This window comes from Penicillium mononematosum, assembly GCF_028829835.1.
Source record: "Penicillium mononematosum strain IBT 11891 chromosome Unknown utg000002l:1.0-8112719.0:1.0-8118358.0, whole genome shotgun sequence".
NCBI lineage: Eukaryota > Fungi > Ascomycota > Eurotiomycetes > Eurotiales > Aspergillaceae > Penicillium > Penicillium mononematosum.
The window spans coordinates 1,543,129-1,566,642 of record NW_026643272.1 but is presented as its reverse complement, the minus strand read 5'-3'; the positions used below and the strand labels follow the sequence as shown (position 1 = coordinate 1,566,642).

The following is a 23,514-nucleotide window of genomic DNA, read 5'->3' as shown; positions in this document are numbered from 1 at the left end:
TCTTTCAAAGCCGGAGTTTGCAGACTCGGATCATCGTCAACTACAACATACGGAGTATGCAGCAATGTCAAGGGAGTGGAGATTTGTATTTGCTACCCTGTCTAGTATATGTCTCTCAGCAAGTACAAAACAGCGATGCTGCGCTTGTCCATCTGAAGAACCATCAAAGTTAAAGAACAAAAAAAAAAAAAGTGTACAAAAGATAAACAGTTGGTTCAAATACAGGGTTAAAAGCCAATGACTAAAAAAAAAAGCGAAACACCAATCCTGGTGTTAGACGAACCGGGAATCAGGTTGCAAAGTTAATACAGTGGATATAAAGTAGTTTAACGACGGTTGTTGCCCATGCCGAGGATCTGGACCATGCGGATAAAGATGTTGATGAAGTCCAACTCAAGGCTGACGCACTCGTTGACCACATCGCGTTTGATCAAGCCGCGCTCGGCCAGACGAGCATGGTGCAGAATCTTCTGCACGTCATAAAGAGTGAAACCACCGAAGACAGCAAGACCACCGTACAGCCAGAGGCGCTCGGACCACATCAGAGTGCGAACAGCAGTAGCAGGAAGGACCATGGGGGCGAGACCAGAGAGAGCAACGATGGTCACTCCGGCAAGAAGGGGACCACCCAGGTACAGGTACTTCTCTTGCTTGGCAGTAGCACCGACAAAAGCGATTGAGCCCATCATACCAACAGTGTAGAGACCAGCACGAGCGAGAATGGCAGGGTTCATGAACATCAAGGGGGAGAGAAGAGCAGCCTGGGTAAGGTTGAAGGCAGTCCAGCAGCCATATTTCATGACGTAGCTAATTGAAAAGTTAGCTCATATGTTTTCGGAAGAAACAAATATGGGAGGGCAAAAAACTTACTTATCCGGGGAAGTGTAGAAAGTGCCGTACATGGAGCCGATGCTGCCAACAAGACCGACACCCATGACGAGCCACGGGTTCATAGCCATGAGACGATAAGACCAGCCGTTCATGTGGAGGGCGCGAGCCGCCACACCAATGATACCAAGACCAAGACCAGTGTGCATGAAAGTGTCGTTCAAGAAGCTCCGCTCGTAAGCAGGCATGCCGCCATCCTCTCTCGTTTCACGGTTGAAGATGAAGTTGGTTGCCATAACTGTACCACCAATAATGGCAGCGCCATACACCAATTTCTGGGTCATGTTACCATCCTGCGCAGGGTTGAAGCTCTGCTGCATGTATGTACGGCGGAAGGCATTTTGGAAGTTCTGTCGGGACTTGGCGAAGATCGAGGACGAAATGCCCTGAGGCTTGGTTGCTTGGGTGGGCTTGATGGGAGAGTTGTGAATGAATCGGGCGGTGTTCGTGACCTTAGGGACCTGGCGAAGTGCCGAGGATACAGCGAACGGGCGCCGTAAAAAGAAAGCCATGTTTGCGATGGAGAGTGTCAAGAGTCAAGAGTGAGGATATGTTTAAATGTCAGGCCCACGGGTGATATGGAGACGATTACTCATGTTCCGCCGGCGACCGCTTAAGTCCGGAAAATTCCAGAACTGGTCACGTGGATCAAGAAGTGGGATGGGTTTGTAGACTCACAGCAGGGCTCAATTTAATTCTTTTTATCAGATCGGCTTGATTACACATACGTCATCTTCTTTTACTTTCGATTTCAGTTCGATCTCAGTCATGGCATCAAGTCTAGAGACGATCAGCCTGCCACATCTACCATTGATGCCCGTGCATGTTGCTCTATATCGCAATATTCAAAATGCCGCCTTTTTGAAAGGTCAACTTCTCGCTGGCGATACAGAATTCGAGTATGCATTCATTGATGCAAGCATGGTATGTTAAGTTGTCTTCGAGAACTAAGAAATGGACTAGTCCTCTAACAACAAGCGACAGGTTTTGTCAAGGGCTCACGCCACTGCTGCAGTATTCAGAGCAGTTAATGATTACATGCACAATCGACTGAAGTCTCGTAATGTGCATTCGGAGATCGTGTTCTCATTGAACCCTACGAATAATGTGGGTTGCCATTTCTAGGAATTAGCTGCAAGTTTGCCACTGAAGCCGGGGCTAACACGGACTTAGATCGCCGAATCATTCCGTAGATTCGGTATTACTGATTCAACCAAAGACCTGTTGGTGGTCAAGGTCTCTGTCTCTCCGGAGATAACACATGAATCCGTCGCGGCCCACTTGGGAAGCTCGGTTCAAGGCACACCTGTGCTTTTCGATGACCAGACACTCTCTGATATCTCTGATATCAACAAGATCAAGAAAGCATACAAGCTAGGAGCTCTGCCTTCGCCAACCGCCAAGGAGAATGACGAGGCTAAGCAACGACTCGAAAATTCCTTGTTGAGTGCAATCGCCTTGAGGGGATCATGAGAAATTGCTCATATGAAACAACCAAATTCACTGTGCCCGAAATCCCTAAAGTTTACCATGGGGCGAGTGGAAAATATTCATTTTCCAAGTCGTGCTGTTGTTCTCGAGTGGGATATATTGTGCTCCAAATCGGCTTCGACTTGAGAATATACCCCAGCATCAATCACAAGCAGATCACCATGAATTTTCTGAGGTCTACTGTTTCTCGGCCCCGAGATTGAGCAGAGAACACCACAGATATTTCTTCTGAGACAGTGTATAAAGTCACGACTGACGAATTGAACGAAATATTCCAGAGGTGCAAAGCATGTTTTTGTACGGAGTAGTTCGACGCGCCTGGTCCTGACCGTTGCTTAGTGTGATATAAGACAGTAAAAATACATTTATTTAAATGAGAATGTATTGACCCCAAAAGCCATTTAGCATAAATATATTTAATATGAATCTACTCTGCGAATGCAGTTGGTTGCCCGACCGAACTATGTACATACCGTTTAGCTCAAAACGGCAATCTACGGCAATCCTGCAACTTCCAAGGTTTGCCAAGACCGCGGCCGATCGACCCGACATTTGGAAACATTGTACTTCTGTCTCAAAACGCTGCTTCTCCAGCATACATACCCAACTTGCATACACTTTATATTATTTTCTCTTCAGACAAAGCGTTGTCTAGGAGATGTCTGATATAATAAACTCCAGCAGTACACTCGACTCGCCCTGATCGATCAAACAAACACCCAAGACGCGACTCGCCACGATGGCCAGCATGGCAGATGTGATAATTCTGTCGTCCTCTCCACATCCACCGCGGTCGCCGGGGCCGGGTAGGCATGATGCAAAGCCTGTCTCTCACGCCTTGCCACGGGGTGCAACGCAACCGCCAATACGCTCGACATCTGATTTGTCCCAACCTCATACGCGTTCCCGGTTTTTTCCCACTCCAGTCGCGAGCAACAAGTGTCCCGACGCGTCGAAGCCGAAAAAGCGATTGACAAAGAAGGATCCTGCTTCAGAAACCAGCAAGCAAATCCCACCGAGCAAACCGCGGCGGAAGACGAAGAAAGTGGCGGATGCGCCAGGAACAATTGCGCTTGGGGAACCCCAGCCAGAGGCTGTTGGCACAAAGAATGACGCAGTGAAACCGACCAAGAGTCGTTCTCGAAGCAATGCCAAGAGTAAAGATTCGGGAAATATGACATTGGCTGGGAAAGTTACGAAGACATGCGGCGATCTACCAGCGAAGAAATCCAGCAAAGGTGGGAAGAAGGCAGTTGCCACGAAATTATCTCCTTCGGAGGATACGCCTGAGAAATCCACACCAAAGGAATCGAATGCTTTAGGAAAGGATGAGGTGTTGCATCTGGACGAGGCAATGAGGAGAAGGATGGATTGGACACCACCAAGGGAGACCTCTTACGAGGAAATCGCTACTGTGACCGATCGTGGCAGCCAGAATAAGGACCGTGATCCGGACCTTACGGGTGGGTTTGGCAAGCTGGTATCCGACTATAATTACTCTGGGTCAGCTTTACATCCCCCCGACCTTGTGCAGAATGCAAATGGCGAAGGGCCAACAAAGCGTCGGCGTATAGAGCTGGTCAATCCTGAAATTCAAGCATTGCTCAATGGAAGGTACTCTGATTCAAGTGACCAGTCATCTGGCCAAGGAGAGAACACGGGAAAGCCCAAAAAGACAACCAAGGGCAAACCTAAGAAGTTTACCACGTTGACGGCGCGCATGACTGCGCAATATTCAAAAAATGATGCAGAGGAGGATGAGCCGGTGATTGATTGTCTTCCAGGCATCAGAACGACAAAAGGGAGACAAAAAAAGGCCAAAGAGACAGAGAAGCAGTCTTCGTCCACTGTACTTTCCCCGGAAGCAGCTGTCGAGTTTCTGAATGATCAAGATCTTATATTCGGCAGCTGCAGTCAGTTGGAAAAAGACGATTCGCCCCAGACTCTGCGAGAAACCCAGCAAGCCATCCATGCCTCCGAAGGTCTTTCATATTCAAATGGGACGCACAATAAGGATCCCAGCGCGATCCAAGAATCGTCTACTCGTTTTGTATCAAAGCTGGCAGGCACCAGGAATCTGTGGTGTGTTGGCGCCAGAGACACCGAAGGATCTTTGATTCAACCAGAAACACTAAATGTGGTTGACTTGACGGATGGGGGAGAATTCCCTGGAAAGAAGAGTCAAGACAACGTGGAAAAACCCAGTCACAAACCTCTTCAGAGTGATTGGTATGAGCTTGAATTCGCGGACATAGATTCACCTTCAGAAAGGAGACCATCGCCACTACCGACCGAAAGGGTCTTGGATTTAGACACGCAGGTTCAAGCTCCGGCTCCGATCCCGGCAGCTACGGCAACAGCTACGGCCGTGGTAAAAGCTGCAAAGCCTGCAAAGCCTGCAAAGGGAGCCAATAATACCCCAACTGAAGCGGTTGATTCCCAGCCAGCTAGCTCGCAGGCACCCTCAATGCCACAATATACCGGGTTCACAGACGCAGAGTTGTCTAAACAGGTCTCCTCCTATGGCTTCAAGGCAGTCCGCGGCCGCAAGAAGATGATCGATCTCCTTCAACAATGTTGGGAATCAAAACACGGTAGTGGTAGCAATGCTGCTTCTGACAGCCAGCCTATATGCCAACTCGAGCAACAGAACGAACCTGCCTCTAAAATGGACAATGTTCCAAAATCCACCTCTGCTGCGAAGTCGAAGGCTACGGTGAAGCCTAAAGCTGGAACATCTATTAAGAACCGAAAGTCACTTGACGCGACAAAATCAACTTCCGCCTCGCGAACCAATCTTCAAACAAGCCCAAAGAAAAACTCAAGAGGGAAACCTATCACTGGGACTACTACGTCATTCATTGATGTAGAAGAGATCCAAGACTCAGAAGAAGAAATCATCCCCTCCCCAAGTCAAGTACAAAAGCACTATACCGACATCTATTCGAAATCCAAGACCGGCAGCCGGGTGCAAGACCACTCCTTGGATATCCTCACAAAAACACCATCACCAAGCCCCACCAAGCGCAAGGTTGTTTCTGATATTCCAGCCAAAAGACCACCATCCTCTGCATTCATCGCAACCATGCACATGGCAGAATCCTCTAAAGAAATTAGTCTGGCGGAGATATCTGCACAGATCACGCAAGCTGTTCGCCTCCAGTCTCGGCTCTCGCCTTTGTCATCATCTCGCGGCAGCCGAAGTCGACCGACATGGCATGAAAAAATCCTCATGTACGATCCTATCGTTCTAGAAGATTTCACAGCCTGGCTCAATATTGAGGGGCTTGGTCTCGTGGGCGAGGATCGCGAGGTTGGTACCGCGTCTGTCAGGGAATGGTGTGAAAGCAAAGGAATCTGTTGTTGCTGGAAGAAGAATGCCAGCTGGTAAAAGGGCGATGGTTATTTGCATTGCATTTCTATTTTGGATACCCGGCGCACGAATTGGGATTACATGGCCACGTACATATACCCATTGACATGTCCTTTTGGAAATAAGACAAATAGATTTTCTTTTCTCACTCTACTGTACGGAATCTTTCACTCGTTACTTGGCTAAAAGACCATAAGTCCCCAGGTATTCAGAATACGAGCATTTATGTACTCATACAACAAATCTTGTCGCCATTTTCTATTGCCATTTTCTCGATCATACACTTCATTTTGGGCAGGCCAGGATGCAAATAGAAAGTATGACGCATGATAAACTGTCTATGGAATAGCACGGACAAAGAAATGCATCACAATCACAATAGACTCTGGTGATGGTGTCCGGGGTCAAGGTCCTGCTGATAATTGAGTTAGCCCTAATCCTCAAATTTGAATAATCAGAACGATACAACGCAAGATAGATCATGGAGAAGACGAGAACAAAAACATACCTCGTAGTGATCCATGAGATTGGCTCTGTACGAACCGTCCAGACAGTCCTGTAGCTGTGCGTTCTTCTGCTGAAGCTGCGTGACCTGCTCCTTCAGGTCCTCAGTCTGCTTCTTGAGGCTCTCAATAATAGCCCGCATCCGGCCAGCCTCACCACGCACCCAGGTCTCACCGGTGACACGGTCAGTAACCCATGGGATGTTGAGGATGAGGCAACAAGCGCAGCCTCCAGGATCAGGTGTGCACTTCATCTTCTTGAGCTAGAGATCAATCCAAATGTGTCAGTGTGGTGTTCTGAGTCAAGTCCAACACAATATCGACATATGGTAGACATACCTTGCAACGATCACAGGCCTGGCCGACACGATGTTGGGTCTTCGTGACCTTGGCACGCACCATGGCCGACCAGTCTGGCTCTGGGTCGTAGCGGCTGCGACGAGTCTTCTTGGACTTCGGGACGTTCTCGCTGGAAGCGCCGTTGACATGATCGTCGTCGGGGATTGTAAAGTCTGGGGCATCCATGATGAGATTGGATGGTCTTGTTCCTGGAAATGATGGGTTAAATGGGTTCTCATCTCGTCTTCTTATGCAAAGCACCGAAGAAACAGATTGAGTCTGTGTTTGGGATCTTGGGGTACTTGCCTTTCATCTTCTAGGCTAGTTCCAGGTAGGAATCACTTTTCTTGTCTTTTTCTTTTTATCTATCCAGAGAAACGGTCCGATTCAGATATCAGTCTGAACATGAAGCCTTTGTCTTTTCCTAAATCCCTTTGTTTGGATGGCTTCGCTGTCTCAACAGAACAAATGACAAACGATACTGTTTTGCCTGTTTGTTTTGTTAGCCCTATGAGATTCTCAGTCAGAGTCTCTGATCAAGGACAGAGCCATTGTTGTATACTCTTGGCTATTTTGCACGTGGTATAGCTCCTCATTGTCCTAGAGATTGTCTTAGGCTTCCGATCTTTTCTTTTCTTTACCTTCTTCCGATGAGCGTTGATGTTTTGTTATTGTTTTCAATGGTTATACACTTTATCTGAAAGGAAGTGAAACCTGTGTCTCTCTCAGATCCCGTCGACATTAACCAGAAGTTAAATCTTTGCGTTGTATAGAATTGAAATATCGATACCTCATCCTTGGACGTACTCTGATATGGCCCAATGATATTGGTCTAGTACTTACGGGTGCAATATAATTTTAACACGGACATAGTTCTTCAATATCTTCCTCATATGCATTAGTTAATGTGGGCTACCACTCCCAATGTTGTATAATAATAAAAAAGAACTACACCACCCCCGAATAAATGGGAGATTTAGGAATTCGAGTGCTAATTGTCATCCGCATTCACGGCATAATAGATCCTAGCAGAGTGGGAAATTGGCTCTCTATTGTATATCAGTATCACTTCCATAGGAAAATGGCCAATACGTCAACTTGATATCCAAAAATAGCTGCTCGTAGATAATCTAAATTTTTAGCGCTTCACAGCCCCGAACCTGAGCCACTACTGCATCATCTTACAACATAGGTGCTACATCAAACCCGAGAGCAAAAAGTCCAGGAACATGATTACAATATGAAGAATATGAAAATGAAAATGAAATTTGAGATAAAAAAAATAAGAAAAAAAAATATGTAGAGAATGGTGTAATAGCAATGTCTCCCAGCTCTGCAAACATAGCCCTGTCCAATCCGAGGCTAGTTGTGACAATCGCGGTGAGAGTCGGGGTGAGGAATCGATCAGATTGATCTTAGAATGGAAATAAAAAGAAATAAAGAGACCATTGAATGAGAAACGAACAAAGTCAAGCTGAAAATGAACAAGTAATGAGAAATGAGAAGTAGTAGTAGAAGAAGAATAAGAAGGGAAAAAAAGAATGGCTCTTGAATCTAAATAGTTGCTTCCTCGTTGTCACTGTCCAATTCCAAGGACTGAGCTCGACGTCTTTTTCGAGACACAGTAGGTGTCATAGGAGCAGGGTCAGACATAGCAGATGGCGATGCACTCGTGCGATCACGATGCTGCTCTTTCGTGTCAAGAAGTTGAAGTTGAGTTCTGCACTGATCAGGCGAGTACCATCTGGTACCACCAAGTTCTTTCATCTAAAAAACAAGATCAAAAGACGCATTAGAGCTTTCCTTATATCATACAAGCATAGGGGATCTCACCTTGTCTGAAAGGTACTGGAATTTATCTTTTTCCCAGATCCCATGGGCGTGGATCAGGAGTTTTGTCTAGAAGACATGCATCAGCTGGACTGTTCGACACATGTATACTCCAGCTCATGCAGCACACAGACTGTTTATACCATGCGTTGCAGGGGTAACATACTCACATCTGATTCTTCCCAGCGAACCATTCGCTCGCGCAGCCGGCGATGAAGGCGCATCTGCAGGCGCGCCTCGGAGGCATCTTTATTAAATCTCTCGCGGAATTCCTCGCGCACGACCTTCCAGGCTGTTTGCTTATCTCGCAGCTCTTCTACAAATGCGTCTTCGTCTTCTGCTTGGGGGTCACGTCTGCCGCGGCCCGGGGCCCGGACCTTGGGGAGTATGTGTGAAGTTGGCTGGACATGCTGGCGATTTTGCTCCATGCGGAGGACGCCTTCTGGATTGGGAGCGATGTTGATTGGTGTGTTGCTTGGGTGCTCGCGCGAGGACGCCTCCGCCGAGACATGTCTGGCACGCTTGGCTGGTGGTGGACCTTGTGGCGACTGGCTAGGTGTTTGTGCCACGCCATGCTGGATGCCACTTGGGTCCGGGGCATACAGGTATGTGGGATCGGGGGCTGAAGACCGGGGATAGTCACTCGGGAAGGGTGCAGAGATACCGAGACCCAGTGGAGCTGAGAGGGGGTCATTGATGCTATATTGGTATTCATGCACGTGGTAGCCTTGTGCGTGGTAGCTGATTGCTGGGCTGGCACGGAACGAGCTGTCCGGGAGACTGATAGGTGTGAGCATGCCGTTCGGAGCTAGAGGCTCTGTGCAGTAAGGGCTGTGAGAGCCCACGAACGGGGTCTAGATCGTATACGGGGTCAGCTCATGTTGCGGAAGCATACAATGTCCTGTATCAGAGGTGCATAGGGACATACCGCTGGCATTTCGGGCCAATGAGCTGGGATGCTTTCGTAGTACTCTCTCATTTCCTCAGAGCAGGGGATATCCGAGCGATTAGACATGATGCTGACTGGTTGTCCTCAAGCAGAACATAAAACACGGGGTGCTTCAAAGTCCACTGCGTTGTCTGAGTGGGGAGATTAAACGCCGAAGCAGCAGAATGTGAAACGAGATGAAACTCGAGGCAAAGGAGGATGTGGGACTGCAGGCGGCTGGTAGCTGAAGCGTTAGGGTTGTATGTGTATATCAACAAGGCCTTTCGCTCCAGATGTTGAAGAGAAGATTTACTTTCCCAACCATCGACGGTAGTCGATCTTATAAGATTCATGCGAGCAAGAAAAAGAGGGGAAGATTTAAAAGCAAGAGGCATGCACAAGTCCGCCTATCCTCCACTTTGAGAGATATCACAGCTAGTACCGGGATGCCTCGTGAGGCAAGGTGTGAACAATCAGTCGCGGGATTAACCATAGGCTCAGAGGGCACCAAAACAGAGATCAGTACCGCCGGCGAGCGCTGTTCCGCATTAGAACGTAGGAAAACTCATGAAGACTTCACGAGAGCCTGTATTTAAGCGCTGCGGGCTCAATAGTCCAATGTTGATATCCATATTCCGCCCCCATCCATGACGGGGGGGCTCAGACTCTGCATTGTGAATAGGAATTAAAGTGATTCTAATGACTTCAGACCCACTGTAACGGGCCAAAAAAATAAAATAAAAGGGAAAAAAAAAAGCAAAAATAGGAAAATAGGAAAAACGTGTGCTGCTTAGGGTTGTGGATGATCCTCCACAAAGCCAAAGCGTAGCGCTTAGAGCTTTGGAGAGGTCCAGTGGACTGTGGAGGGCCCCATTAAAACCATACCTAGGTAATAGGTAATATCCATATAGACTCATACTAAGCCTGTCAATTGTAACTAATTCAATTATAACACTGGATCTTTCAATTTAGTCTTAGAGTCTTAAGACATTCAACTGTCAACTGCCCCCAATACTGATATGGCCCCTTCTTCAGAAAGATTTTCTGCATAAATCAGCCTTGTTGACAGCCTATCTACTCTAAAATTGTTTTATTTTGGCCCCAGAAGAAAAGAAAAACAAACCCCTCAACTCGACGCTACTCAATTCCAACACACCGGTTTGGGATGGGAAAGATGGAGGGATTACGATCCTTCTTCCCCATGCAGGGGCATTGTTCAAGACGGGCGGCTCTTGACTGGCCATAGATGAACCAAAATCCTATTGAGGCTGAGAAGACCCCACGAGCCGCTTGGTGGCTTTTGTCCACGGAGAATTCATGACCGCTGGTTAAGCGCTGATGCAAAGACCCGGTAAACCCTGGTCATCTCGAAGGTGCAGAACAACCTTGGAACTTTCTTTGTATTATTTTGCTATTTCTTTTCATCTAGGTATCTTCTTGTTCCTGTAATGATCCTCGAGCAAAGGTAAATATTTTTTTTCCCTCTCTTCGATCTCGAATCTCCACATCTCCGGTGATCGTTTGCTGCCGGAGTCAGCTCTTGGAGCCACGTCCTGCTTCTAAGCGCCCGAGGAAAAGCCAGGTGTGTCTGGACCTGGAAGACCTGGAATAATACGCCCACTTCTCTTTGATCTCTCTGCACATCACAATTAGGAAAACTATTGCATGTTGAAAACTGATAGCTCCCACCAATCTTGGATAGATATCTCTTCGGGACCGTTTGCAAGGGAAGTACTTTGTAGTGAGTACATTTTGGCCCCCAAATTCACCGAGGGTTAGATGCCGTTGATTATTATGTTTTCATTAGGAATTCATCAAAACTTTTGGACTTTGACACGTCCTCAACGGTACTGTGTAGTTAGGATCTCTTAGTCGAGCCAGAGATATTGGTCGAAAGATACTCGGGTTTGCATATCAGCGTTCCTTGACCATCCTAACAATTAGATTTCCTAGGCCCGTACGGACTTTGTATTGACTATTGCGTACATATGTATGTATTGATTCTTTTCTCATTTTCACCCCTGTAACCCGTATTGAACTCCGTTTCTGACATTTGTCTTATGAGCTACATATGTCCGGTACTTCGTGGGGGCCGAATGCTGAGCAAAAAATGGCCCCCAATGGGGCCATACCACGGAATACTCCGTACATGTTCTCATTTCCTAATCCTATCATAAAAAAAGGCCCGAAAATAAAATGGTGGGTATCAAACCCCGGGAGATAACCAGACTAGAACGGTACGGGTCTTCCCGTGCAGTCTACGGATCAACCCCTTTAGTCCAAGACTCTGCGCTACATCCAACCTAACTGGCATATAGATATGCCATGATGTGATCGAATCTCCCCATAGCGAAACATCACTTAACGAGAATTGTTCACCCGGTGATCATCGGTTTCGTCCTCATCCCCGAAAACCCATCTAAGCTATCATCATGATGATGTCCCTTATTGTGATCATTGCTCTCCAAGGTATCGTCGGCTGCGATGGAAATGCCACGAGCACCCCACCGGTTGTGGTTTGGTTGACTATCCACCCCTTCCTCCTCATCTCGAAGGCGCTGTTCTTCGTCTACCGAATTTCGCGATGCTCGGAAATTCACCACACGATTCACTAGCCAACTGTTCCCATAGTCCTCGGAGTCAACGACACCACCATTGCGAAGCTTGACTCGCTGGCGCGAATAGTATACCCATGCAAAGTCGACATAGAAGGCAGTCTGTACAATGCCAAACACGACCGCGATCCAATCATGGAAAGGCTCCTTGTTGAACAAGCGGACAATCCAATTGAGAATGTAGAATGCTCTGTAGGAGCCCAGAGCAAGCAGGTAATATGAGTCGATCACCGTCGGGACAGTGGTCTGGCGAAGGAGAAGGAGCTGCGGCAGAACACACACAGACTCGAGAATAATAGAGAAAGCCCAGCAAAACTAAGTGATTGGATCAGTTGGGCCGCAAAACACGAATACGATGAATACTTCGGACTTGTCCAACTTACCTCAATGAACCATGCATTGTAATCATCGGTGTCCAGAAGCCAGATTGAGATAGGTGCCAAAACAAGGGACCCAGCCACAGACCACAAACCGAGTTTCCAGGCTCGTTCCCGCTCTCTCGTCGCGCGGGAACACCTTCATCATCAGGAAGACCAGGTATGAGGATGAGATGAGGTAGAATAGTTTGAAGGAGACATTCCAAATGCTGTGCCACGTGCCACTCTTGTATGTGCGGGGATCGAATAGATCAAGATAGCGAAATACGAAGACGACGCCGTAAAGGATCTGCGTGAGGAGTGAGACGCCTAATTCAAATGACTGTGTCAGTAAGCTCTGCAGGGTACCTAGGTAATCGGGTTGATACAAAGGTGCACGAACCCTCGGCGCTCTTGTTCTTGTGGATAGCCCAGAGCAGGACACATATTGAGCCTGCATGAGACAGATCTCCGATTATACGAAAGACATTCCAGGTCACCATGATTAGAGGGGTGTGATAGGACAATCGAACAATGAGTTGAACACGGGGTGTGGACACTTGTCAAGCTATCACCATCGAGATCGGCGCCAAGTATCTGGCCGAATGGGAGAATCAAGTGTTGTCGAGTAGATTGAAAGAGGAAGGACCTATTTTCCGTGCATTTACGTCCCCTCCAATGAGATTAACGTGCAGTGAGATGCAACAAGTGAAGGTATATTGGCGCTGTTGGAGTGACCTGGGGGAGTTCGTTATCGGCGATCCACATGAGCTCGGGCCGCGTGTCCTCTCACGTGAGGTTGACGTCAGCGCGTAAATCGAGCCTTGCAAGCGCTGAAGTAGTTGCATGGTGAGAAATATGATGCATTGGTTTTATTAGACAACGTCAGAAGAAAGAATTGAGGTTGCTGGGGGTCTGTCTTGTTGCCTAGTGGCCGGTAATGGTTGACATGTGCTGTTCAACGTTGCGGTCTCGATGTATATATTCAGTACGACAACATGTGAAATAAGTACTAAAACTTATATTCGACTATCGGGCTTCGAAGTACTAAACATATTATGATAAATGTTGGTCTTAGCAAGTCAGATAACCCAGGGTTCACTAAGCACTCTTGGAGAAGAATAAACTGAGAAGCAAATGATGCGGGGATGTCTAGGAGCAGATACTAGAGGACGTACAACTTACTCGATAGATATTTGAGTTATCGGAAGTTGATTCGAGGCTCTTCTTAAGCTTCTGGAGTGATACCGATGACCCAGGATTTTAGTTAAAACCAAGATCTGATTATCTGTACTTGTGACCGTGGTGGATTCGACAAGGCCTAGATGCTTCAGGTGATGCAGGCGACGCGGTACGATCCCAAAGCAGATGTAATCGCTATAAATGAGCCGTACCCAATAGTCATAATCAGCCTCGTTAATGTTCCCAGGAGTAATGATTAATGATTTAGTAAATGAAGCTTGACATGGTAGAAAGGGCCCTATTTCATCGTAGAGCTATTCCAAGGTTGAAACAATTGATTGGGTGAAAACAGTGAAAACAGCAAGGAACTGGTTATATTCAAAGAGTCCTTTTGTTGTTTTCGCCGAGTAAATTCAGAGTATTGGAACCACCTGATGAAACACATCCTTTTCGGCCGTTGCTGATCAAGGAACTTGATATCCCTCGATTTTGATAGAGAAACCTTTCCTATTTATTAAAACAGGGTGATGCAAGTCATATTTACCACCAGTGACTCTTGGCAGTATCTTTTCGCCTTGATAATATGCCGCACCAGAAAGAATTCAGCCTGATCTTTGGCACGCATCATCCTCAAACCAAACCGGAGATACTCGATCATTACTCGATCATAACCACTTGATATTTCCTAGTTAATTGGAAATGCCAGAAAATTCAGTAGCCCTGGTCGGCTTGGGCATCAGCAATTTTGTTAATTGTCACCAATTGGAGATTGACAGGGATGAAATATGTGTGTGACAAAGAAAATGCCAGCAGGATTCTGAGAGGCTGGGCTTCTTGAATATATACACGCCTTGAATGAACCCCGCGTTGTATTAAGACAAAAAAAATAAATGCTGATAGGGTCCTCCAGATTCTCTACCCCATACCGTGCATGCTCTCAACAACCTGCATGATGGGCAGAGAGGGGAAAATGGTACCCCGGTGGCTTCACACGAAACCGTCTTTGTGGCTGATCTAGCCCGCCAAGTCTCGGGTTGGACGGAGACTTCTACTTCTGTCAGTTGAATGATAATGATTGCGGGATGAGTTCCCGGGGCCACTGGATGCCTTTGAAATAATTAGGCCCTCGGGCGTGTCGTTGACTCGCATTGGGCGTGTCCTGTCATCCTCGCACGGTGTTGTGAGATCTCGCCGGGTCACCGGATTCTGGAACAGGCCACTCGCGGGTCTCTTCGGCCCAAATGTCTCATGGAAGCTGCCGGACGTGGTTATCTTTGCTTCTGCATTTTGACGTCGGTCGAATTGAATCAAAGGACGAGTCATAAATTGTGACAGGGCCCCTGTCCGGGCATCGGTTCCTAGGCCAGGAAAGAACGGGTTGTGGAATGCACCGGAGGGGGAGTGGTTGGAGGCGCATTTGAATCGACACTGAATTCTAATTTGATTGCATAAATAGTCTACATTTAATATATAAGGGAAAGCCAACATAAAGGGGGGGGATTATAAGAGTGACAGATATAGAGGAGGAATAATAATAGAGGGGGGTTTACAAGTAAACGGAGATTCGAAGAATGATCTTCAAAAGGAAAATCAAAACATTCCAATCATTTTAACATGATGAACTAATATATTGTATAAAAGTGAAAACTAATACTGTATAAACAGTATATACAGTATCAACAGTATAAAATTACATCTCTACTGCTATTATTACTTTGTTGTGATATGAGGTGACTCCATCCCCGCTCTGCCTTTCCTCACAACTTCCCTCTCCTCCTCCTTTCTCTTCTCTCTGTAACCTTGTCTCTCTTACTTTCTCCTCCCTTTTCTCCCCTTTTGTTTTTTTAAAAGTCACCTTTTCTCTTAGTTCCTTTCCTCCAACCTTATCTTGACTTCCAAAAGTCATCACTCAGCCTCATGTTCTCCCCGTATCGGAAGAATTCGAGGTCCCCGAATCGACGCTTCGACCATGCGATTTTGACCTGTGAGCCTTCCCTTTGACTTCCAAACACATAGGAGTTAAAACACTCCGGTCGGAGTCTGGACTTCTCTGTGTCGCGACTTATTCCTATTGTCCCTGTTACCTCTCTCAATCTGGTTCTGCCTGGGATGCGCCTGTGTCATCGTCTTTAGTGTAACGCTTCCCGAGAGATGACCAAGGCGCGCCAGTACCAGTTCCTACTAACCCCCCCTACGCGGCCTTTTTGTATGTACAGATGAATCGGCACAGTGTGATTGAAAACCGCGTGTGTCTTTCACCATGTCGTAAGTCCCTTCGTCTGTGATCTCCGTCCGGCCTCCAGCTGTGGGAGGGAGACTGGGTTGGAATTCAAGTGCCACTTGGTCGCGTTCTTATTACATTGCCTCATCTCATCTTATGTCTCTTCTATTCTCTGACCCTTGGCCTGATTAGTTCCCCCCCGACATCTAAACGACTCAAGACGTCGGCAACTACCAGCGCTCCCCCGCATATGCTTGCCCAACAACAGATCCATCCATTCCACCGCGTCCCAACCTTTGAAGGCATCCCGATTCCGACTGCTCCTTTACCTCAACAAAACCCCGGCGCTTCGCGCAAACGCCCTCCTTCTCCTACGGGATCGTCAGCCATGATGCAAGCCGGGAATCCTGCGGGTGGTACGATTGATGACCCCGGTGCGATTCCCACGGTCGAGTCCACGCCCAAGAAAAAGGGACGCACAAATACCCCGTGGACCGCAGAGGAGGAGCAACGGCTCAAGACAATGCGCGATGCCGGGCGCAGTTGGAGTGAAATTGCCAAGGTACGCGCGCGCAGCTTTTTATAGGTTGAAACTATGTGTTGCTGACCTGGGTTCTTTTTTTTCCTGTCGCAGACTTTCCCGACCCGAACCGAGGGCAGTGTCAAGAAGCATTGGTATAAGGTGCGCAATATCAAGTGGATTTGGTAATACCACGTCTCGTCTTACTGACAGCTTACGCAGGACATGCACTACGCGGAATTTGCCGAAGATGAGGTATGATCCCGATTTTCTTTTAATGTCCGTTGTCGCATCCGCCCCTAACGTCACACAGTCTGTGAAGCTTCGTGAGGCGATCAAAGAGTACGAGGCGAACAAGTGGAAGGTGATCGGTCAGAAAGTGGGAAAGCCTGCCAAAGTGAGTGTCAAAATTTCCCGTGTCATTAGTCTCATTATGCATCCCATCTAATCTTGGTATTTTCCAGGCTTGCGAACAATATGCCAAAGAGCATTTCAAGAACGTCTGACCACCACGACACTGATGAAGTGATGATATCGTTTTCTTAGCATCTTTTACGAATTTGGCATTCTCTCTTCCGGATTCCCTGCAATTCCAGAGCGATGCAAGTTTCATCGGTGGCCGCTGGAGGCCACTGATTTCACAAGGCAGATGGAGTTGGTGATCTGGATCTTTTTTTTTCTTTTTTTCCTTCAGAATTATTCTCGAATTTACTTGATATGCGCTATGAACACCTGCGCATGCTGCTTTGCGATCATGTTTCCCCCCTAAGGCGTTGTCTGTTTTGATTTGATAAGCGCTGTTTTCTTCCAAGGTTGCGCTTTTTGTGTTCATCAATACCATATGATTCCCACTGGTATTCCAGTATGAGGAAATTGCATCAGAAATCAGACACCCAATGGCCTGTGTGTTGTAAGTAGTACTAACTATAGGTAGTACCTACATATGTAGGTATAGTAGTATTGTCCAGGTGGAGGCGGAAAGCGGGCGATCTTATTTTTTTTCCCGCGGCAATCAAATCTTCCCCCATTTTTCCCCCACTGGAAATCGGATGCTTTTCACATCAATTGGTTACCTCCTGCTACCTGCTGTTACTTTGGTTTGCACTTAAAAAGCCTTTGATTTCAAAGGTAAACCAAGCCCTGTGTATTGCCTGACCAAGTGCGCTGACGCTACAGTGTGTTCATAGTGACTCCTCTTCGAAGGTAACACAACCTGTGCACAAGGGACGGCTACCATGAAGACGAGTAGTGTGGCATTCTCTCACGATCAAGGTATAGGACAAGCCTCCTGCATGAAGACCGGTGTTCGACTCTTGTCGTTCTGAGAATATACGGTTAAACTTGATCTGGGTAATTCCAGCGAAAGGACTCAATGCGCTTTTTCTCTCCTCACAAATTAGGTATGATACTGACAGAATGGCAGCATGGCTTCGGAAAATGAAATCACCGCCCTAGCGGTGCACTCCAGCAAGGAAGACCCGGCGACATCTGCGCCTGAATCCCCCGGCGTGGCCAACAAGGATGAGGGACTCTACGCCGAGACCACGACCAATCGCCGCAATCCCGTTGGATCACGATTGGGCTCCGTTATTAGAGCTTTTGAGAATCAGCTCATCGAGTATAACCTGGAAGCGCGTGGTATCGAGCGAGTTGCTGCGGATGAGCGCATGAAGCGCAACACGTGGATGTCGTATCTGCAAGTCTTCTTGCTTTGGATCTCTATCAACCTTGCACCCAATAATATTACCCTTGGGATGCTAGGGCCTGCCGTGTATGGTCTCAGTTTCCGTGATTCGGCACTTTGTGCTGTCTTTGGCGCCTTCGTTGGTTCCTTTGTCGCCTCTTGGATGGCCACATGGGGACCCGTTTCCGGGATCCGGACATTGGTGCGTAACACATTGATCTCGGGAATTTGTTGGACTATTATTTGATTGAGAGGGCTAATTGGTGACTAGGCCTTTGGAAGGTATTCGATGGGCTGGTGGCCCAGCAAGATCATTGTTGTATTGAACCTCATTCAGATGATTGGATACGGCTTGATCGATTGCGTCGTTGGCGGACAAATCTTGTCTGCTGTCACCCCTGGTGGCATGTCGGTAGCTGTCGGTAGGTAATTTGGGGATCTTACACATTAATAGTGGTACTAATTGATTTGAATAGGCATCGTGATCGTCGCGGTTATCAGTTGGGCTGTGGCCACATTCGGCATCCAAGTCTTCCACTACTATGAACGGTTAGTATGAGAGATTATTGCCATGAGGTATGGTGTAACTGACTGTCCTAGATTCGCCTTTTTGCCCCAAGTAATTGTGGTCTGCATCCTTTTCGGAGTGTCATCAGTGAAATTTGATTTGTCGACCGCCTCTACCGGCGATTCCCGGACAGTAGCTGGCAATAGGTGAGTCTGCATCTCAGACTTAAGAATTGAAGGCCAGATTTTCTAACATTGTCCCAGGCTATCTTTCTTCTCCATCTGTCTGAGTGCCGCAGTCACCTACACCCCACTAGCAGCGGACTTCTTCGTCTACTACCCCGAAAACACCTCCCGGGCGAAACTATTCGGCCTCAGCCTGGGAGGCCTCCTCGTCTCCTTCACAATGGCCCTAGTCAGCGGCGTCGGGCTAGCCTCAGGAGTCTCCATACACCCAGAGTACTCCGCTGCTTACGAGCAAGGCCAAGGAGCCCTAATCGTCGAAGGATTCAGCCCGCTACACGGCTTCGGCAAATTCTGCTCTGTGATCTGTGCCCTAGGCCTGATCGCCAATACCGTGGCGCCCACTTACTCCGCCGGCATCGACTTCCAGATCCTCGGTCGTTACGCCGAGGCAGTACCGCGCGTCATCTGGAATACGATTGCCGTCATTATCTATACCGTCTGCGCGCTAGTTGGCCGCAGCAACCTCTCCGAGATCTTCACCAATTTCCTCGCTTTGATGGGCTACTGGGTTGTCATCTGGATTGCTATTGTTCTCGAGGAGCGGTTCATCTTCCGCCTCCGCACTGGGTATAACTGGCACATCTGGCGGGATCCGTCAAAGCTGCCCATTGGCATTGCGGCTTTCACTGCCTTCGTTGTTGGCTGGGTGGGTGCTGTATTGTGTATGGCGCAGGTGTGGTACATCGGACCCATTGCTAAATTGGTCGGTGAATACGGTGCTGATGTAAGTTGAATCCTACCTATACTTCCAAGGTTCCCGTCATGTGTCTTTGATTCTAACTTATTACTCACTAGATGGGTATTTACGTCGGGTTCTGTTGGACTGCGCTTGTTTACCCTCCTCTCAGATTCGTCGAACTTCGTTTCGTGGGTCGCTAGGCCTGACCGATATATCCATGGTATATGATGTCATGTCCAAGCATAAGAGTCATATGGTGCTTTTGGACAAGGCTCTGCACGGCGTCTCATTAGAGGCTTCGCTTATACTACCGCATTTCCTGGATGCATACGTCTACATTAGATCAAACGCGATATATGGGTAGACTTGAAAATAGAGTTTTTTTTTTCTCTTTCCATCTGATACCAGTACTCCTAACACCAGTGTCAAAGAAGTTTCACCAACAGAAACACCAGCGATATCCCATCTCATATTATATAACTACAAACCCAAACAGACATCAAAGGTCAAAAATAAGAACCCCACCAATACTCTCATTTCATCTACTAGAGCACTATAGTACAAAAGAGACGGAGGGAGTCACGGAGACAGAACAGAGACAGACACGCAGCATAATGTTCACACTGTATTGGGATTTCCAAGCAACAACCAACGAAAATCGGCATTAAATATTTACCGGTACCAGTAGTCGGGCTTGACGTAGTCGGCGAAGGTCTTGGGCTCGACGTGAGGGGGGTGGTGGTGACCGTGGTCGTGGTCGTCTGAGAACAAGAATGTCAGTACAACCAGCAGACTATCATATATAGGGGGAAAGAAAAGAGAGCGAGTAACATACGGGCGTGGGGGTCCTCCTCGGGTCCGATGTAGTTCATCTTGACCACGTTGCCGCACTCGAGGCAGCGCTCGATGGGGCGCTCACGGGAGACCTAAAACATGTAGAGTCAGTCTCTAGAGCTGGAGATATGAGGCCCGGTTGGGCTTGGATGGGGCGGCATACGGTCAGCCAGTTGACCTGGTGGGAGTCTGCGGGGAAACCGGTGCAACCAGCGTACTGCTCATCACCGGCGCTGTTGACGATGATGGGATCTTGGAGTGTGCCTGTATAAATCCACCCATTTCGTCAGCCAATGTCTCGGTCTTCGTCCCAAAACAATGATCATGTGATTCCGCGGCAGTATTCGGTCATTCAATCAGGAACTGTGATGGGATGTTGAGGGAGATGTCAAGGAGTCATACCCTTGCGGGAGGCATCAAGGGGACGCATGTCGAAGATGTCAATGCCCTGCATCTTTCCGATGAGTTCCAGACGCTCGAGACCGGTGGCCTGGTCGAGATCGGTGGGAATGGTACCGGGCTTGGCACCGGGAGCAAGGAGGTCGTCCTCGACCTTGATCTCTATATACGGACAAGAGGAATAGGTCAGTATTGTGTTTTGTAGATATTTTGTAGGATATGATATCCACTTCATGTAGAAAAGCGTGGCCCGTGACTCGGGAAAAGTATCCGCATATCCAACACCCGAGGTTCCATAGCGTCCAATTGCACACAGATTCTCGAGCGGGTGGCTATATGAATATTTCTCGGGGTGCAGAGGCTGGAAGAAAAGCAATTGACTGCTATGGGATCGGGTAAAGCACTAACCATCGAAAGTCAGGATCTTGCCCTCCTGCTTGGGAGCCCACTTCTTCTCGTTGGCTATAAAAGTTTCGCGTTAGCTGGTAATCGCAATAGGTTCTCCATATCAATTGCAATTGACGGTAAATAACCCCTTGTGGTCGGGGTGCGCGGGGATTGGAGCAGTTGTGCGAAGGTCGGATCAGGCCATTTGAGGAGTTACGTACAGCGAATGACGGAGGAAGAGAAGGGGCGCTGGGCGAGGGTGAAAGCGCGGGCAGGCGAGCGCCTGGCGAGGGCGGAGGCTGTACGTTGGAGGAACATTGTCCTGGAGGTGATGGGGTGGTTGACGCGGGGCGTTTAGGGCAGGAGAGGGAGTTTGGAGGTTTGAGGTTGGGCGAGTTTGAAGCCGCTTTGGTCCGACCTCCTGTGATTGGCTGGCTAGGTCATCCAATAGGACCGCGACTGATGATGAGTCATCCATTCTCATTGGCAGGAGCTCTGTAGGGCGGTCTGGTCAGCTACGACTTGGAGCGGCAGAATGTCCGTTTTGGAACATCTAGGGCTTCTCTGGGTAGGGCATGGGGTGATATATTGACAACCTTGGAATAAAATAGACACACGCGCTATAAATCACAATATAATAAACAAGTCCCTCTAAACTAGCAAAACAGAAACTCAATCAACACTCAAGCTCTTCGGCTCTCAGCTTACACGCCGCTGGTGGTATACCAGGTCCAAGCTTCCGGGAAATGTGCGCCCATTTGTTGTTCTCATAGTCCTCCAGCGCCTTTTTCAGTTTTTGATCCTTCCTAAGAATTAGCACAGTCCCAGTTTTTTGGGTGAGGATAAACATACCAAAGCAGCATCCCAAACCACGTCCCTTTCCTTCAACTTGGTACAGTAACGGACCTGTAATGTCTGTTGTTTTCGCCCTGGGAAGAAGCACTCAATCTGCCTCCAGGAAAACTTCCAATGCTCCTTCAGGGCTATCAACATCTCATCTTCCTTGTGACCAAATCTAGTCTTCGGTGCCTTTGGCTTAGGGTATGGTGCAGGCACGCCTGGAAGGTTCATGAAGCTACGGTCGATTTGCGGCTGGTATTGATCACCCACGGAGGACGCACCAAATGCTTGGGGTGGTAGTCGATGGTGGTGATGCTGTTGTGGAAGAGCAGGCTGGAGGTAGTCCTGGTTCGATGTCTGGTGAGAAGACGAAGGGCCAACATCAGCGTACGTCAGGCCGGCCGGTTCGCCTCCTGGAGCCGATGGGTCACCCATGGGTAGGTTTTGCAAGATAGGTCGGTACCCATAGTTGTGTTCAGTGTCTTCACTGGCCTCAGGCCCGTTGTCGGTACGTCGTCGTTTTCTGCTACCCTGGATTGGGGAGAGTCTATACCCGTGTGTGTTGTAATGCGACCCTGACTGACGTGGGGGCGAGTGGTTCGTGATAAACGTCGATGGAGAACCAAAGGGTGGCTGGGTTGTATTAGAGTGGTAGCGAATTTCAGTAGGCCTCTCTTGGGGCAACTGCGTTGCGCCGTAGGGAATGATATCCTCCCGGTTCGCATCTTTACCACTGTCATGAGGAGCGTAGTTAACCATGAGGTCTCTGTAAGGGTCCGCTGGTGCTTCAGACATATATAAACAACACCAGGACCTGCAGCCCCAGTAAGTGGCTTAGTGGCTGCTGGAGATGACCGACTTCAGGGCGTGGTTATTTCCCACGTGTCTCTCTAGACTTGGAAGGCAAACAAAAAAAGAAAGGAAAAGGCTTCTGCTGCTGCATAGGATGATGCGAAGAGAAACTTGCCTGTATATGTATTGCAACAAAGAAGAGAAAGGCCTCAGCGGATGTGCAGAAAAGGATAGGATTACTTTGGGTCAATTTGTAGGCGGTTCTTGTAGGAGAACCGGTCATACATAATGTATAGTAAGGTGAGATAACAAAGATTTTTCCTAGATCATGAGCGAACGAAAAAAGAAGAGACGGACATATCTATAACAACATCTGGAGAGCCCCTAGAAATCCAACAGTGTGCCGGTGACCAGGTTGGAGCGTGCGTTGCCGGGCTGATTCTATCAGTCACCAGTGGACCGGACTGCAAGAGGACTCTGTATCATCGTAGTCAAGTTATTTCGCGATAGGCAGGTTGTATCCCATCTTTCCGGCCTGGGATAGCTGATTTTCTTTGCTTTCGCACAGACTCCCAACATCAAAGGGAGGGGTCTAAAAAAAAAATAAACCTTCGAAGCGGTAGAACCCTCCCCAAAAGTATTGTTGGCAAAGCGCCTACTAATTGGGGGGGGGGAGTAAAAGAGCAAACGCAAAATATGTGACCAGGGTGAGTCTGTGGTCAAGAGTCAAGAGTCAAGACAAAAGAAAAAGACACGGCACATAGATGAAGCCTGTCAGGCTTCGGGCACATAACAAATCAAACAGCTCATTCGTCAGACCGATCTACCATGCAACTGCGCCGTGGAAAAGAAGACATACTGTATCGGCTGATTGATACAGTATAGGCTAGTCGAGTAAGC

At 48.0% G+C, this 23,514-nt stretch overlaps 10 protein-coding genes across 10 annotated transcripts; 4 read left to right on the top strand and 6 right to left on the bottom strand.

Annotated features, from left to right (window-relative positions):
- Window positions 1–326: 326 nt before the first annotated feature.
- Window positions 327–1,400, bottom strand: N7519_002339 (Bax Inhibitor family protein; the record flags this gene model as incomplete). The annotated part of the gene is made up of 2 exons (XM_057289117.1): window positions 327–807; window positions 871–1,400. The coding sequence occupies 2 exons, from the start codon at window positions 1,398–1,400 to the stop codon at window positions 327–329; spliced, it is 1,011 nt and encodes a 336-aa protein (XP_057150319.1).
- Window positions 1,401–1,656: 256 nt separating this feature from the next.
- Window positions 1,657–2,361, top strand: N7519_002338 (EKC/KEOPS complex subunit CGI121/TPRKB; the record flags this gene model as incomplete). Its single annotated transcript, XM_057289116.1, has 3 exons — window positions 1,657–1,812; window positions 1,873–1,995; window positions 2,062–2,361. The coding sequence occupies 3 exons, from the start codon at window positions 1,657–1,659 to the stop codon at window positions 2,359–2,361; spliced, it is 579 nt and encodes a 192-aa protein (XP_057150318.1).
- Window positions 2,362–3,118: 757 nt separating this feature from the next.
- slx4 lies at window positions 3,119–5,770 on the top strand (the record flags this gene model as incomplete). The annotated part of the gene is made up of 1 exon (XM_057289115.1): window positions 3,119–5,770. One exon carries the CDS (start codon window positions 3,119–3,121, stop codon window positions 5,768–5,770), a length of 2,652 nt encoding a protein of 883 aa, XP_057150317.1.
- Window positions 5,771–6,125: 355 nt separating this feature from the next.
- On the bottom strand, window positions 6,126–6,780 carry N7519_002336 (putative C6 finger domain protein; the record flags this gene model as incomplete). Its single annotated transcript, XM_057289114.1, has 3 exons — window positions 6,126–6,167; window positions 6,261–6,518; window positions 6,595–6,780. The coding sequence occupies 3 exons, from the start codon at window positions 6,778–6,780 to the stop codon at window positions 6,126–6,128; spliced, it is 486 nt and encodes a 161-aa protein (XP_057150316.1).
- Window positions 6,781–8,148: 1,368 nt separating this feature from the next.
- N7519_002335 (uncharacterized protein) lies at window positions 8,149–9,439 on the bottom strand (the record flags this gene model as incomplete). The annotated part of the gene is made up of 4 exons (XM_057289113.1): window positions 8,149–8,361; window positions 8,428–8,493; window positions 8,595–9,278; window positions 9,353–9,439. The coding sequence occupies 4 exons, from the start codon at window positions 9,437–9,439 to the stop codon at window positions 8,149–8,151; spliced, it is 1,050 nt and encodes a 349-aa protein (XP_057150315.1).
- A 2,288-nt stretch (window positions 9,440–11,727) lies between these two features.
- N7519_002334 (ER lumen protein-retaining receptor) lies at window positions 11,728–12,826 on the bottom strand (the record flags this gene model as incomplete). Its single annotated transcript, XM_057289112.1, has 4 exons — window positions 11,728–12,282; window positions 12,351–12,461; window positions 12,484–12,653; window positions 12,727–12,826. The coding sequence occupies 4 exons, from the start codon at window positions 12,824–12,826 to the stop codon at window positions 11,728–11,730; spliced, it is 936 nt and encodes a 311-aa protein (XP_057150314.1).
- Window positions 12,827–15,765: 2,939 nt separating this feature from the next.
- Window positions 15,766–16,752, top strand: N7519_002333 (SANT/Myb-like DNA-binding domain-containing protein; the record flags this gene model as incomplete). The annotated part of the gene is made up of 6 exons (XM_057289111.1): window positions 15,766–15,770; window positions 15,919–16,288; window positions 16,361–16,408; window positions 16,469–16,501; window positions 16,560–16,643; window positions 16,711–16,752. 6 exons carry the CDS (start codon window positions 15,766–15,768, stop codon window positions 16,750–16,752), a joined length of 582 nt encoding a protein of 193 aa, XP_057150313.1.
- A 918-nt stretch (window positions 16,753–17,670) lies between these two features.
- N7519_002332 (uncharacterized protein) lies at window positions 17,671–19,562 on the top strand (the record flags this gene model as incomplete). The annotated part of the gene is made up of 6 exons (XM_057289110.1): window positions 17,671–18,132; window positions 18,202–18,352; window positions 18,407–18,479; window positions 18,531–18,644; window positions 18,702–19,407; window positions 19,479–19,562. The coding sequence occupies 6 exons, from the start codon at window positions 17,671–17,673 to the stop codon at window positions 19,560–19,562; spliced, it is 1,590 nt and encodes a 529-aa protein (XP_057150312.1).
- Window positions 19,563–20,034: 472 nt separating this feature from the next.
- cox5b (cytochrome c oxidase subunit IV) lies at window positions 20,035–21,300 on the bottom strand (the record flags this gene model as incomplete). The annotated part of the gene is made up of 6 exons (XM_057289109.1): window positions 20,035–20,123; window positions 20,198–20,288; window positions 20,360–20,460; window positions 20,599–20,757; window positions 21,004–21,057; window positions 21,204–21,300. 6 exons carry the CDS (start codon window positions 21,298–21,300, stop codon window positions 20,035–20,037), a joined length of 591 nt encoding a protein of 196 aa, XP_057150311.1.
- A 358-nt stretch (window positions 21,301–21,658) lies between these two features.
- Window positions 21,659–22,581, bottom strand: N7519_002330 (SANT/Myb-like DNA-binding domain-containing protein; the record flags this gene model as incomplete). The annotated part of the gene is made up of 2 exons (XM_057289108.1): window positions 21,659–21,784; window positions 21,835–22,581. The coding sequence occupies 2 exons, from the start codon at window positions 22,579–22,581 to the stop codon at window positions 21,659–21,661; spliced, it is 873 nt and encodes a 290-aa protein (XP_057150310.1).
- Window positions 22,582–23,514: the final 933 nt, after the last annotated feature.